Source organism: Monodon monoceros, unplaced genomic scaffold (assembly GCF_005190385.1).
Source record: "Monodon monoceros isolate NGI ecotype Baffin Bay Population unplaced genomic scaffold, NGI_Narwhal_1 Super_Scaffold_6, whole genome shotgun sequence".
NCBI classification, from domain to species: Eukaryota; Metazoa; Chordata; class Mammalia; order Artiodactyla; family Monodontidae; genus Monodon; species Monodon monoceros.
In genome coordinates this window covers 93555869-93570649 of record NW_021703783.1, presented here as the reverse complement: position 1 = coordinate 93570649, position 14781 = coordinate 93555869, and the positions used below count along the sequence as shown (strand labels likewise).

Genomic DNA, 14781 nt, shown 5'->3' with positions numbered 1-14781 from the left:
GCCACTGTACTGGAATTAGACTGTTAAGACTCAGAGTAGCATGTGCTGGCTGATCACGGGCTGAAGTTTTCACTGACACCTCTTCCAAATACTGGCTCTAACTTTCTAGCTCCCAAGGTATTACTGATCTAGATGCCATATTCCAAAGGGTAATGACAACAACTTTCTAGCTTGGCTAGAAAGATGCGCACATGAAAGTTATTTAACTAGTTAGGCTGATCATGTCTCCCCCTCCCTGTTAACTCTTCAACAGGACAAAATTCAGTAAGAAGGCAGAGACCTACCTGGGACCTCTTGGTGTCGCTAGGCAAAAGCAAACTGCCTGTATTTACATTAAATGTCCGGGTCTTGGTTTTCACTGGTTCATTTGTTTCCCGATAAAGCCTCACTGGAGAAGGTTTGAGAGCCTTCTGGACCATATTATAAATGCCAACAGTGAGCGCTACATCTTTGTTGAGCTTAAGCTTCAACCTGAAGGAGAGAAAAATTTTTTAATTTGGACAGAAAGAGTATATTTTCCTATCTAAAATTCATTCATGGCACCCAAGCCCTGATTTGTTTTATTCTCTCCAATAACCTAAGCTTTTCGAATACAAATATAAAGCTTTTTAATAATACAATGGAGCTTGCTGTAATACATCTCAGCGTCTATATTGCACAATATTCGTCTCAGAATGTACTGTTAACTCCTTAAAATAATGATAAAGAATGTACCGTAATAAAAATGATTTTTAAAATAAAGCCTAGCAATTTATTAAATCACTTTACAGTTATTCTCTCATTTAATCATCATAATAATCCTATAAGTACTATATTATCTGCTGCTTCTGCTTGTCTACTATACCTTCCCTCTTATTTTAACAATGAAACCCCAATTTTTCTTAGGGAACCACCCTTGCCCCACTGCAGTTTTAGGAAAATGTTCATCCAGGTGCTATGCTTTACCCTGACCAAGAGATAGGCACATCTGGCCCAGGCTCAAGCCATCAGACTTATGCTCCTGAGAATCTGGGTCTTAAACAGTGACCAAGAAAGGACACGGTTGGAGGGGATGCTTGCTGACAGTGGTACCCCAAAGACACTGTCAATAATTCTTATTTTCTAGATTCCTGGTGCCACCCTGGTTCCTATACTACCCAGTTTTAATATGCTGAAATTAGTCAAGAGTCAGTTTCTGTTACTTGCTACCCAATAACCTTATTGTTGTCATTTTTACAGATGAAAACACTGAGGCTCAGGAATGTTATCTAACTTGCCCAAAGACATACAACTAACGAAAACTGGTATTCAAATTCACGTATGTCTGATTCAAAGCTCAGGTACTTTTCCTTTATAACATTTTGCTCCAGAGTATTTATATCAACATCTTAAGCACAAATAGGACCTCTTGAAAATATGTTCTATAATAAAGACAACATGCAAAAATATTTACAATACAATACTGTGGGGAAAAAAGGGAGAACAGAAAACTAACCTGTGCTACACATTCTCTTCAAGCACACACGGAACATTCTCTAGGATAGACTATATACTGAGACACAAGACAAGTCTAAATGCATCTAAAAAAATTGAAATTGGAAATTCCTTGGTGGTCCAGTGGTTAGGACTCTGCGCTTCCACTGCAGGGGACACAGGTCAATCCCTGGTCAGGGAACTAAGATCTCACATGCTGTGCAGCACAGCCAAAAAGAAAAAAATAAAAAGGATTGCTATCATACAAAATGTGTTCTTTACCCAAAATGGAACTCAGTTAGAGATCCACAACAGAGAGAAATCTGGGAAAACCTCAAATATTTGGAAAGTAAACAATACAATTCTAAATAACCCAGGGGGTCAAAGGAGAAATCACAAGGGAAATTTAAAATGATTTTGAACTGAATGAAAGTGAAAATACAACATATCAAAAGGTATAGGATGCAGCTAAATCAGTGCTCAGAGGGAAATTTATAGCTTTAAAACCTTTATCCCAAAAGAAGAAAAGTCTTAAATTAATAACCCAATCTTCACTGTTGTAGAATGTTTAGCAGTATTTACTTTAAAGAAGAGAACATGTTTAAACAAGTTATAGCTAGTTCAAAGGTATATTGATTCACACAGTAGAAAGAACATTGGTTTGGGACAGAGCCCTGACTAGAAATTTTAGGTTCCTGGAGCAAGCACCTGGTAGGTATGGTACAATTTGGTAATGTATGATGTGCCCCAGAGATGAGTGTTAGTAACAGATGGGCATTAGTAATAACACCACCCATTTGATGGCTTCCTACTTTAAATCATTCCGGCTTACTAGGTGTTAAACACAGTTGTTTAAAGGCTGCTGAAGGAGAGCTGACAATAAATGTAACCAATTTAAAAACTGCACAATCTGCAAAAGTAATTTTTTAAAATTGTTGTGCCCTCTAAATTTTAGTATCCTGGGAAAAAGCACTGGTCAATGTGGTCTACTCTGGCCTCAGGCTTCAAGTGACCTTGGTTCTATTTTTGAACCAAAAGAGCCAATCAGTTAGTCCCCCCACCCCATATTAAATGTTCACATCTATAAACTAAGGTACCTTTCGACCTTGAAAATGTCATAACTCTAAGTTAAGACAGAATTATAGTATAACATCATGTGGTTTATGTCATACCAAGGAAAGGAAAATGTGAAAGCCCACAGCACAAAACAAGCTGCTTATGTTAAACTTCATCTGAAATGATTTAAGGTTAATAAATGTTACTAATGGGTAGGTTTCAACCCAACTCAAAGCACTGTTTTTATAGATTAAATGAGGTAATTATGTTAACAAAGAACTTAGGACATACGGATGAACCAGTTTGCAGGGCAGAAATAGAGACACAGGGCTTCACTGGTGGCACAGTGGTTAAGAATCTGCCTGCCGGTGCAGGGGACACGGATTCGAGCCCTGGTCCGGGAAGATCCCACATGCCGCGGAACAACTAAGCCCGTGCGCCACAGCTACTGGGCCTGCGCTCTAGAGCCCGCGAGCCACAACTACTGGGCCCACGTGCTGCAACTACTGAAGCCTGCCCACCCTAGAGCCCGTGCTCCGCAACAAGAGAAGCCACCTCAATGAGAAGCCCGCGCACTGCAATGCCCTGCACGCAGCAAGAAAGACCCAACGCAGCCAAAAATAAATAAATAAATTTATTAAAAAAGAGAAAGAAAGAAAGAAAGAAAGAGAGACACAGATGTAGAGAACAAATGTATGGACACCAAAGGGGGTAAAGTGGCAGGGGTGGGAGTGGTGGTGTGATGAATCGGGAGATTGGGATTGACATATATACACTAATATGTATAAAATGGATAACTAATAAGAACCTGCAGTATAAAAAATAAATAAAATTCTAAAATTCACAAAAAAAAAGAAAAAAAGAACTTAGGACAGTGCCTGGCACATAATAATTATGCAATAAAATAATTCTATTATTTTATTATAGCAAGAATAAGTGTAATAATTTTCTAAGCCTTAGGCAATTAATTCTCAAACAGCTCCAATTTATTATTATTACTACCAAGTATCCTATAATGACTCTTTCACAAAACAGTAAGAATAGCTAACGTTTATAGCTAATAGTAAGAATAGCTAACATAATTACTATGTTATTCCATTTAATCATCACAGCAGCCCTATAAAGAGGGACCATTTTTGCTCCCATTTTACTGAGGCTCAGAGAAGTTACATGATTTACCCCAGGTCACACAGCAGAGGGCTAGAATCTGAGCCAATCTGACTCTAGAACCTACTTTTAACCACCATTTGATCCCCCCTGCCACTCCCACCAATATGTGTAGATTTCCAAATTGTAGTAGTAACAATATTCCACCATTTCAGGAAGGAGAAAAGGTGACAGGGTAATTGTTTGAGGAAAGAGAAATAGTTCCTGGGAGGAAAAGGAGAACAATGACAAAACTATAACTGTAGCAATGAGCTGCATCATGGTTTCCTTAAAATATTTAATTTCATGGGTTTTCTAGTAGAATTGTCAGTAATCTCTTGAAAACAGCTCAAAAACTACCAAGGGTCTTATTCCTCTATACTGAGGAAACTAGTCTAAAATGGAAGTCTGATGCTCTTTAGGAAGAAACACTGAGGCGGCCTTAGGATTCTAATGTCAAAGGTCTCTAAAGGAAGATAATCCAACCACCTGGTTCTTATTGGTCTCAAGTTTATAAGAAATTAGAATAACACAATTTTAACAACAATGATAATAACTAAAATTTATTGAGTTTTTGCTCTATACCAGGTACTGTCGTTATCCCCAATTTACAGAGGAGAAGAAAACAGACAATGTCCTAGTGAGTGCAACTGAGAATACCGTTAGCCACAACTGTTTACCCCAAAGGAGTGGAGAGCTGTTTTATTTTGGAGAAACAGCATACCAGCTTTCTAGAGAAAGAGAAGCAAATAGCTTGTGCTATCCTGAAATAAAGCAAGTTTTTTTTAGAGGAACAGTGAGGCAGTGGTCCAGCCCAGAGTTAAGGAGCCAGGGAGGTCAAAGCCATGCACTGCTTATGATCAGTTAGGGGCCTTGTGGGCAGCTGACCCAGGCTTAGTGCCTACCTGTAGAGCACGCGCTTCCTGGTCTCCTTGGCGCGAACCTTCCTCAACAGGTCTTTGAGCTTGCTCGACTCCTCAAAGTGAACCCCTATGTCCTCATCCTCTGCTATGCTGATAATATCTCTGTAGAACAAGGATATGTCAAAGCCCCCACGTTTCCTTAGGTGCAACAAGTCAAGGAAGATACCTGGAGCGAGGATAGACAAAAGTGAGGGGAAACAATTTCCAGCAAGGGAGAATTTTTTTCAGTTAAGTTTAAATATGCTGTCAAAAGCTCCCAAAGAACTAGATTGATTATAAACATTTTCAGGACTTAGAGAAAGTGGTTAAGGGGATCAGCTGCTCTAATGACTTCAGACAACTTGTTCAAATAACCACCATTTGTGGTGGCATTAAAGTCAAGAAAAGCTCCCTCTGGTAGAGCCCTTCAGACAACTAATGGCCTGGTCATTTTCACTGGGAATATTACATTGGGGTCTCCCCCAGCTTCACTATACTGTTTCATTTTACTCTGAAGGGTGAAAAGCAACTATTTGACATCAGCTATAAAAAAGCAAAAAAAATTAAGTGCCAAGTTAAAAGAACAGGGGGCGACTTCCCTGGAGGTCCAGTGGTTAAGACTCCTCGATTCCATTGCAGGCAGCACGGGTCCGATCCCTGGTCGGGGAACTAAGATCCCACAAGCCGCACAATGCGGCCAAAGAAATAAAATAAAAGAACAGGGGAATGACGACCTGTGTCACGGAGATCCCCAGCTTTGGTCCTGGCCCTGCTGGCTTTGGCACTGTCATCGCCGTGGGGGTCATCTTCATTGGTGAAAAGCATGATCCTCTTATGGCTCATCTTGAACTGGACATCGCTAAAGAGGTTGGCACAGACCCACAGTACTTCACTCAGGGAGTAGTCAGATCCATGGCCAATTAGGTCTTGGAAATGTTTCTTCCCCTCCTGCCCCTTAAAGTGGTCAAGCTCTAGCACTCGTTTAGCACCTGATCAGAGACAGGGAGTCAAATGGGCAGAAAAGTCGGAACAGCGTCAGTGTTTTACAAGACTAACAGAAGCTCTTTCTCACCCAGAGCTGTTTAACCCACATAACAAAAGTCTACATCCCAGTAAGAACCCCCTTGTGCAGGAAAGCATACTCCCAGTCAAGATGTTATCTGCTTCCTTCTCCACATCCCCCTTTGTGCATGTTAGTGACCTTCTCATGTAAGGGAAAAGCTGATCTTAGAATACTACTGACCTGGATTATCCAATTCCTGCAAGACGTAAATATTTTTGAAATTCACTGAATTTTTGTCCTTCTTCGTACCATAGAACACCACTGCCAAGAGATCTCGATCACTGCTTATGATCTTACTGGTGTATACACTCCGGATACACTGAAAAAACAAACATAAAATTTCAATTAATATTTAACTACGTACCACTAAACTTAAGCTCCACAGGTGCCTGACACATAGTAGGGCACTCAATATATATTTGCTGAATTTGTACATGGCATTAGAGTAAGGCGTGACCCCTACCTTCAGGAAACTCATAATCCAGTGAGGGTGATGGTCATTTATATTATGTATAACACAAAGCAAAGTGTGGTTAAGTACACAACAGACATATAAGCAGTCCCTACAATAAGAAATCAGAGAATTCAAAACATGTAGGGCTTCCCTGGTGGCGCAGTGGTTGAGAGTCCGCCTGCCGATGCAGGGGACGCGGGTTCATGCCCCGGTCCAGGAAGATCCCACATGCCGCAGAGCGGCTGGGCCCGTGAGCCATTGCCGCTGAGCCTGCGCGTCCTCAGCCTGTGCTCTGCAACGGGAGAGGCCGCAACAGTGGGAGGCCCATGTACCGAAAAAAAAAAAAAAACATGTATATACTCCGGAAGGAAACTCTGCTATAGGGAAATAAAAATCAATAAAAGCCCAGCACTAGAATCGGAAAACGTGGATTTGAGTCCCAATGATGTCACTTACTTAACTGGCTGAGTTTGAACAGGCCATTTGATCATTCCTTAAGTAGCTTTTTTTTTTTTTAATGTGGACCATTTTTAAAGTCTTTATTGAATTTTTTACAATATTACTTCTGTTTATGTTTTGGTTTTTTGGCCCCGAAGCATGTGAGATCTTAGCTCTCTGACCAGGGATCAAACCCACACCCCCTGCATTGGAAGGCCAAGTCTTAACCACTGGACCACCAGGGAAGTCTCTTTTCCTCAAGTAGCTTGATACCAAGAAACAAAATTTACATATATAAAAGGTTTAAGTGAATGTTAGTATATGTGACATTAATAAATAATGGAAAATAAATCTATGCCTACTAAAAGCAACTTTTGAAATAAAATTTGCCTAATTACACAATTAAACACATCAGTATTCCAGGAAATATAAACTAAAGCCATATCTAGTAAATCAGTGTCTCATAAGTGGTCAGTCCTGGTGGCCTATAATTCTGGGGGTACTGACAAAATTAAGTTTCTGATTCTGCAAAGCTGAGGAATAAACCAACAATGGTGACCCCCCTCCATATCCTGCTTGAGACTCTACCTGGCCTTCCTCCATAGCAATTCTCTCCTTAAATGCAGAACTTATGGTATGTCTAGTCATTGACAGTTATCTTCATGGCAAGCAATCATTTCTTTTTATTTGTTTATATATTTATTTTTCATGTTTATTTATTTGGCTACGCCGGGCAGGATCTTTAGTTGCGGCATGCGAGGTCTTAGTTGTAGCATGCAGGATCTAGTTCCCTGACCAGGGATCAAACCTGTGCCCCCTGCAGTGGAAGTCTTAACCGCTGGACTGCCAGGGAAGTCCCAGTGAGGGCTTCTTTAGGTTCTACTATTAACCACCCCTTCCCACCCACACACACACACACAAACTAAAATAGAATTTTAGAAAATGTTTTTTCATTGCTCCTTATCAAATACATTACGTTCATCAGTGCATGTTTCACTTATTCACTACATAATACTACAGTTGCTTCTGGGTTCTCTAGGTGTTAGCATTTCATGAACCCTTTCAAATTACATGTAGAACTGTATCTTTTTGGGGAGAGGGTACGTAGCCTTCATCACATCTTCAAAGAGGTCCATGGTCCAAAAAAGGTTAAAGCAGTGCTCCTCAAAGAGTGATCTCCAAACAACATCAGCGTCACCTGGGAGCTCTGTTGGAAATGCAAATTCTTGGTCCCTCCTCTAGACCTATAGAATCAGAAATTCTGATTGCAGGGTAAGGCCCTGCAATCTGTGTCAACAGCCCTGCAGGTGATTCTGATGTAGGTTAAAGTTTGCAAACCACTGCTTTAAAGTTAAGAATTGTTTTTATTAATTCTTTTTTTAGATGCAAGATATTCTGACTTGTCAATTGCAAGAACTGTTTGTGTACAAATTAGGGCATGAGAAGCTTCTGTTTGGTTCCAAACTCCAGAAATATGAGAAATGAGATGTACAATAAATCCTTAAAAATTCTTCTCTATGAAGAAATACCAAACTTTTTAACTGAGGTGAAATTCACATAACAAAATTAATCTTTTTTTTTTTTTTTTGGTGGTACGCGGGTCTCTCACTGTTGTGGCCTCTCCCGTTGCGGAGCACAGGCTCCGGACGCGCAGGCTCAGCGGCCATGGCTCACGGGCCCAGCCGCTCCGCAGCATGTGAGATATTCCCAGACCGGGGCACGAACCCGTGTCCCCTGCATCGTCAGGCGGACTCTCAACCACTACACCACCAGAGAAGCCCCAAAATTAATCATTTAAAGTGAACAATTCAGTGTTCAATTTAGTACATTCACAATGTTGTGCAACCACCACTTCTATCTAGTTCCCAAACATTTTTATCATCCTAAAAGCAAACCCCATACCAATTAAGCAGTTGCTCCCTCCCCTGCAGCACCTGTAACCACCAACCTGCATTCTCTATGGATTATCTATTCTATACTTCATATAAATGTAATCATACAGCATGTGACCTTTTGCCTGGCTTCTTTCACTGTAATGTTTTCAAGGTTCATGCACCTTGTAGCATGTATCACTACTTCATTCCTTTTTATGACTAATATTCTACTGTATATATAAACATTTTGTATATCCACTCAAAAAGTTTTAGAATGAGATAGGGGTGGTGATTATTGCATGACGTGAATGACTAAATACCTTAAAACTGTATACTTTAAAATAGTTAATTTTGTTATGTGAATTATACCTCAATTTAAAAAATAAAAATATTTAATCCTCATAACAATTTGACAAAGTAGGTACTATTATTTTATTTTTAATAAATTTATTTATTCATTTATTTATTTTTGGCTGCACTGGGTCTTCGTTGCTGCGCACGGGCTTTCTCTAGTTGCAGCAAGCCAGGGCTACTCTTTGTTGCGGTGCACAGGCTTCTCACTGCGGTGGCTTCTCTTGTTGCGCAGCACAAGCTCTAGGTGCGCGGGCGTCAGCAGTTGTGGCATGCGGGCTTCAGTAGTTGTGGCTCGCGGGCTCTAGAGTGCAGGCTCAGTAGTTGTGGCGCACGGGCTTAGTTGCTCCACGGCATGTGGCATCTTCCCGGACCAGGGCTCGAACCTGTGTCCCCTGCACTGGCAGGCAGATTCTTAACCACTGTGCCACAAGGGAAGCCCAAAGTAGGTACTATTATTATCTCCATTTTACAGATGAGAAAACATCTCAAGAGCTTCAGCAACTCTTCCAATATCATACAGTTTGTAAGTGGCAGAATCAAGATCTGAGTAGCTGTTATTTATTTAATTGGGTAAACACCTAGGAGGGGAACTGCTGGCTCATATAAGTCTACGTTTAACTCTTTGAGGAACTGCCAAACTGTTTTCCACAGCAGCTGATCCATTTCACATTCCCACCGACAACGTATGAGAGTTCCAATTTCTACATCCTTGCCAACACTTCTTATTGTCCCTTTTTCTTTTTTTTTTTAATTACAGCAGTCCTAGTGGGTGGGTATGATACCTCATTGTGGTTTTGATTTGTATTTCTCTAATACCTAAAAATATTGAGCATCTTTTCATGTGCTTTTGGCCATTTGTACATCTTTAGAGAAATGTATATTCAAGTTTTATGCCCATTTTTAAATTGGGTTGTTTGTCTTTTTGGTGTAATAATCTTTTTCAACCACAGGTAATACTCAACTACAAAAGGACTCATCTCCACACCATAATAGCTGGAACTTCTTTCCTTCCTTTACACTGACATCTCTATAGGAAGAGGAGCCCACTTCTGCTACCAGGGCTAACACAGAAGGTGGAAGCAATGGAGTCCCAGGGTCGGAAGTTCAAACCCAAAATAAAATGGGCCTGTTCTCCAACACTGCTACTCTTTTTTTTTTTTTTAAAGTTTATTTATTTATTTATTTCTGGCTGCATTGGGTCTTTGTTGCTGCGTGTGAGCTTTCTCTAATTGCGGCAAGCGGGGGCTACTCTTTTTTTTGTTTAAAGGAATTTTGCCTTATTTATTTATTTATTTATTTATTTATGGCTGTGTTGGCTCTTCATTTCTGTGCGAGGGCTTTCTCTAGTTGCAGCAAGTGGGGGCCGCTCCTCATCGCGGTGCGCAGGCCTCTCACTATTGCGGCCTCTCTTGTTGCGGAGCACAGGCTCCAGGCGTGCCGGCTCAGTAACTGTGGCTCACGGGGCCTGTTGCTCCACGGCATGTGGGATCCTCCCAGACCAGGGCTCGAACCCGTGTCCCCTGCATTGGCAGGCAGATTCTCAACCACTGCGCCACCAGGGAAGCCCCGGGGCTACTCTTCGTTGCGGAGCGTGGGCTTCTCATTGCGGTAGCTTCTCTTTTTGCAGAGCACAGGCTCTAGGTACACGGGCTTCAGTAGTTGTGGCACGTGGGCTCTAAAGCACAGGCTCAGTAGCTGTGGCACATGGGCCTAGTTGCCCCGTGGCACATGGGATCTTCCTGGACCAGGGATTGAACCCATGTCTCCTGCATTGGCAGGCGGATTCTTAACCACTGTGCCACCAGGGAAGTCTTCATATTTTTTAAAGTGGTGTTGATACTTTTTGTTGTTTGCTTAATTAAATGAAAGGTAGTCTTACCTGGATGCTCATGTCAAAAGGAGTCAACTCATCTTCATCCTGAGTTTCAAACATGGCCTCAGAAGCATCAATCAAAAAAATCAAACTATCTCTTCCTGAATATTTATAATCTCCTATGGGGAAAAAAAGAGAAGGAAATGTTTGCCCTTGTTTTATATTTATCATGTTTATTATTCATATAAAACAAACAGAGGGACTTCCCTGGTGGTGCAGTGGTTAAGACTCGCACTCCCAATGCAGGGGGCTAGGGTTTGACCTCTGGTCAGGGAACTAGATCTCACATGCATGCCGCAATCAAGAGTTCACATGCCACAACTAAGGAGCTGCTGAACTGCAACTAAGGAGTCTGCCTGCTGGGGCTTCCCCGGTGGCACAGTGGTTGAGAGTCCGCCTGCCAATGCAGGGGACACGGGTTCGTGCCCGGGTCCGGGAAGATCCCACATGCCGCGGAGCGACTGGGCCCGTGAGCCATGGCCGCTGAGTCTGCGTGTCCGGAGCCTGTGCTCCGCAATGGGAGAGGCCACAACGGTGAGAGGCCCACGTACCGCAAAAAAAAAAAAAAAAAAAAAAGGAGTCTGCCTGCCGCAACTAAGACCCGGGACAACCTAATTAATTAATTAATTAATTAAATCATCCGTCATAAGCATGTCAAAAAAAAAAAACCCAAAACTTCTAAGAAATAGAATTAAAATAAAACAAATAAAGTAAAATAAAACAAATAGAGAAAAGCCCATTAAGCAAAATTATAATCTGAGGAATTCCCTAAGGTGAACACCCTTAGGGAATTTCTTGGTGGGCCAGTGGTTAGGACTCCGCGTTTTCACTGCTAAGGGCGCGGGTTCAATTGCTGGTCAGGGAACTAAGATCCCGCAAGCCACAAGCTGCGCAATGCAGTCAAAAAAACAAGAAAAAAAGTGAACACCCTTAAAACCACCATGCACATCAGGCAATTGAATCTTGCCAGTCACCCCAGAAGCCCTCACCAGGTCGCCTCCCAATTTTAACACCCACTTTCCTCCCAAGAGTAATCACCATCCTGACTTTTGGTAATCACTTCATTTTTTTCTTTATAATCATCCAAGCCAACATTCCTAAACACTGGTTTTGACTTTAAAAAAAAAAGTTTTTAAAGCCTCTTATAATCTGTAGATACCCCCTCTGTCTTTTGTCTCATAATTTATTTGCTGAAAAACCTGGATATTATGTCACATAGTTTTCCACCTTCTGGATTTTGCTGACTGCATTCTTTTGGTGTAGCTTAACATAGCCCTCTGTCTTTTCTACTAAGGACCTAGAGAGGCTTCATTGGATTTGGGTTTTGGTTTTTTTTTTCTGGCATGATTACATTATAGGTGATGTTGAGTTTTTCATAAAATGGCATATGTCTGGTTGTCTCCCTTTTTGACGATGCTGCTTCCTAATGCAGTAAATTTAATTACCCATCTTTTCTGAAGCAATACAGCAATACATGTCAAGAGCCTTAAACAAAAATTCTACCTTGAGCCAGTGAATTCTACTTCTTAGGAATCTATCTTAAGAAAATAAAATATGGAAAAACCCTATGCAAAAATTTCCACAATGTTGTTTATTAAAGAAACTGAAAACTAAAATGTCCAACAAAAGGTAGAATAAACAAATTATAGCCATATTTAAAATGATTTATAGAGGCTATATTTGCAGTTACATGGAAAGATATATCTATAATACAGTAAGAAAAAAAGGCAGAACACAAAAGTATGTATATATGTTTAAAATTCTTTTTGAAGAAGATGTAAATTTTGAAAATGTAAATTAAAATGGAAAAAATATATGCACTATGATTACAACCATATAAAAAATCAGATACAAAAACAAACTATATATAGTTACAAAATATAAAGAAAGATATATGAAGGAAATATGCAAAATGCCAAAATGCTAGTAGTGGTTGTGTTAGGGTGGTAGATTACATAGATTACTGAATTCTGTTTTATTTTTTATATAAATAAAAATATTTTTTATAAAAAAATAAATAAATAATATATTTTTCCTACTTTTAAAAAATAAAAATACTTTGAAAATTTCTACCCAGGACTTAAATTAACCAGTATGTAGAGAACAGGCACCCCTTATTTCTCTTCCTTTGTCCTATGTGTTACTGTGCTGTCTGAACATATACTCCCAAACCTGCAGGCTAGGTGAGGGAATGACTCTTGTAACTGTGTTGCTAATGTATACTCTTTGGTTGCTGCAGTTATTGAAGGGTGAAAGCATTTTTACACTGAGGTCCAAGAATGAGGAAAACTACTTTCCTGGGTGAGGAAGGGTCTTACCTGAGCCACCTAAGGTGACACAGGATACCAATGTTCAGGGTCATTTATTGGAGATCAATCTACCAGTGTCCAGCAAAAGTTTAAGGCTAGGAATGTTCCATAAACTAGAGTAGGACCTGAATAAAAGAGCCTAGGGTAGCTCTGCAAAGTTCAAAGGGAGAAAAGTATTGGAGATTCTCTGGGGAGAGAAGCATGGACCACAAGACAGCAAAGATCACCCAGCAGAGACAGGTAGGGAAAGTCTTTCTTGCACACACACAAGGGTACATGTTAATGAAAGTCACTTACCACCTTCTTCAAGGCCCTCCTCTTGATCTTCTTCTTCCTCATCACCCTGATTTTTGTAATAAGACTCCCACCCTGACATGTTGGTTACTGCTCACAAGATGAAAGAAAGTGGAGATCAGTAACAACCAAATTTAAACCTAAAAGTTATCGACCCCTAGGCTTCTTTGAGTTCTGTCCTAAAAGCTGCATGTTACTCCTGAGGAACGTGGATGCTGGATCCCGCTGCCTGGAGAGCTTGGTAATTGAGATGCAAGGTAAAAGGGCATGGGGATCATTCCTGAAATAGCCTCACCTTAGCTATCCCTTAAGGACAATTCAGGGCCGGTGGCCCGTAATGACCTCTCTGACGGGTGTGCTGGGGCAGCCTGACCTGGATGTCCAGTCCCGCCTCCAGCATCATCTGGCATATGAAAATTTATTACTATCGTGCTTTCATCATCAAAACTTATGATCTTGGTCCTTCCTTCTTGCCTTTGTATAAGGCCAAAAGAGTGACACTGGCTACTCTGACAACCTTAAAGCAGACTCCAGGAATGTCACCAACAGCATGACCTTTGCGACCAAATCCAGAAACCAGAACTTCATCATTTTCCTCAATAAAATTCAAACAACCATCATTGGGTACAAAGGGTGTGATTTTTTTTTGCCATTCTTGATTAGCTGAACCCTGACACACTTCCTGATGGCAGAATTTGGCTGTTTGGCCCCTACTTTTTCAAGCACAATTCCCTTGGCACGAGAATCACCTCCAAAAGGGTTAGCCTTCAGGGCTGTACCCAAATGGTCTTTTTTGTACTGTTTATCATGCCACTCCTGATCTCGTCGGCGGCTACGGAGCTTCCTGGCAGTACGAAGACCGCGACACTTGCCCATCCTGCCTGCGCCACGGGCCTGAGCGAAAGAGCTCCGGCATCATCTGGATTTGAGAGATTCCCGGTCCAGTGTACTGCGTCCTTTAGCAGACCCACTTGTCCTCATCCCGCCCCCAAATCTCCCCCAACTCCTCAGCCAGCTATGCCCAGTGGGGTCTCAAACGCAGGCGGGCCTCCAAGGCCGGGTGCGCCTCCCCTCGGAGGAAGGAACAGGGATCAGAGGCCGTCTCCACCCCTCGGGTCCGCACACTTCTGTTTGACGCTGCCCCACGATGAGGCTACGGGGACGCGCAAGGCTGAGTGGGCAAAGCAAAATGAAGCCAGCCCTGGCAGAGAGCAACAAACACAAAACTCAGCCCCATTCCTACCTACCTTGAGCGTAATGAAGAGATCAATTTGGGCAGAAGGCGGGGCGCCGCACACGCGCAGGCTCCTGTTCCCGCTCCCAATCAACGCCCCTTACGTCATCACGCATAGCGCGCACCTTTCGCGTCCAGGTGACACGCCCACTCTCGCAGGCGCTTTCCACACCCGTACCGAACAAACACCACCCCGTCCGCGAAGCCCCGCCCCCTGGGAAAACCCGCCCCTCGCCGCCCATCAGGACGGTACGCACATGCGCGAGAATGCGTCCCCGCCCGCGTCCCCGCCCCCGCTCCCGCCCCCGCCCCCGCCCAGTCTTCCGCGCGAA

At 42.0% G+C, this 14781-nt stretch overlaps 1 protein-coding gene and 1 pseudogene across 2 annotated transcripts in view; both read right to left on the bottom strand.

The window, feature by feature from the left end:
• Positions 1–14545, bottom strand: part of XRCC6 (X-ray repair cross complementing 6) — a 29555-nt gene extending 15010 nt beyond the window's left edge. Inside the window, exons 1-7 of one of the 2 annotated variants that reach the window (XM_029206270.1) lie at positions 14463–14545; positions 13219–13305; positions 10619–10731; positions 5800–5938; positions 5291–5545; positions 4560–4743; positions 285–471 (exon numbers count right to left, since the gene is read on the bottom strand). In XM_029206270.1, the coding sequence (XP_029062103.1) occupies positions 285–471; positions 4560–4743; positions 5291–5545; positions 5800–5938; positions 10619–10731; positions 13219–13297 (957 nt within the window). In that variant the 5' untranslated portion in view covers positions 13298–13305; positions 14463–14545. Of the gene's footprint in view, positions 1–284; positions 472–4559; positions 4744–5290; positions 5546–5799; positions 5939–10618; positions 10732–13218; positions 13306–13964; positions 13976–14462 lie in introns of those variants that run through there. The other variant, XM_029206271.1, reaches the window with a different exon arrangement.
• LOC114885890 lies at positions 13299–14446 on the bottom strand (annotated as a pseudogene).
• Positions 14546–14781: the final 236 nt, after the last annotated feature.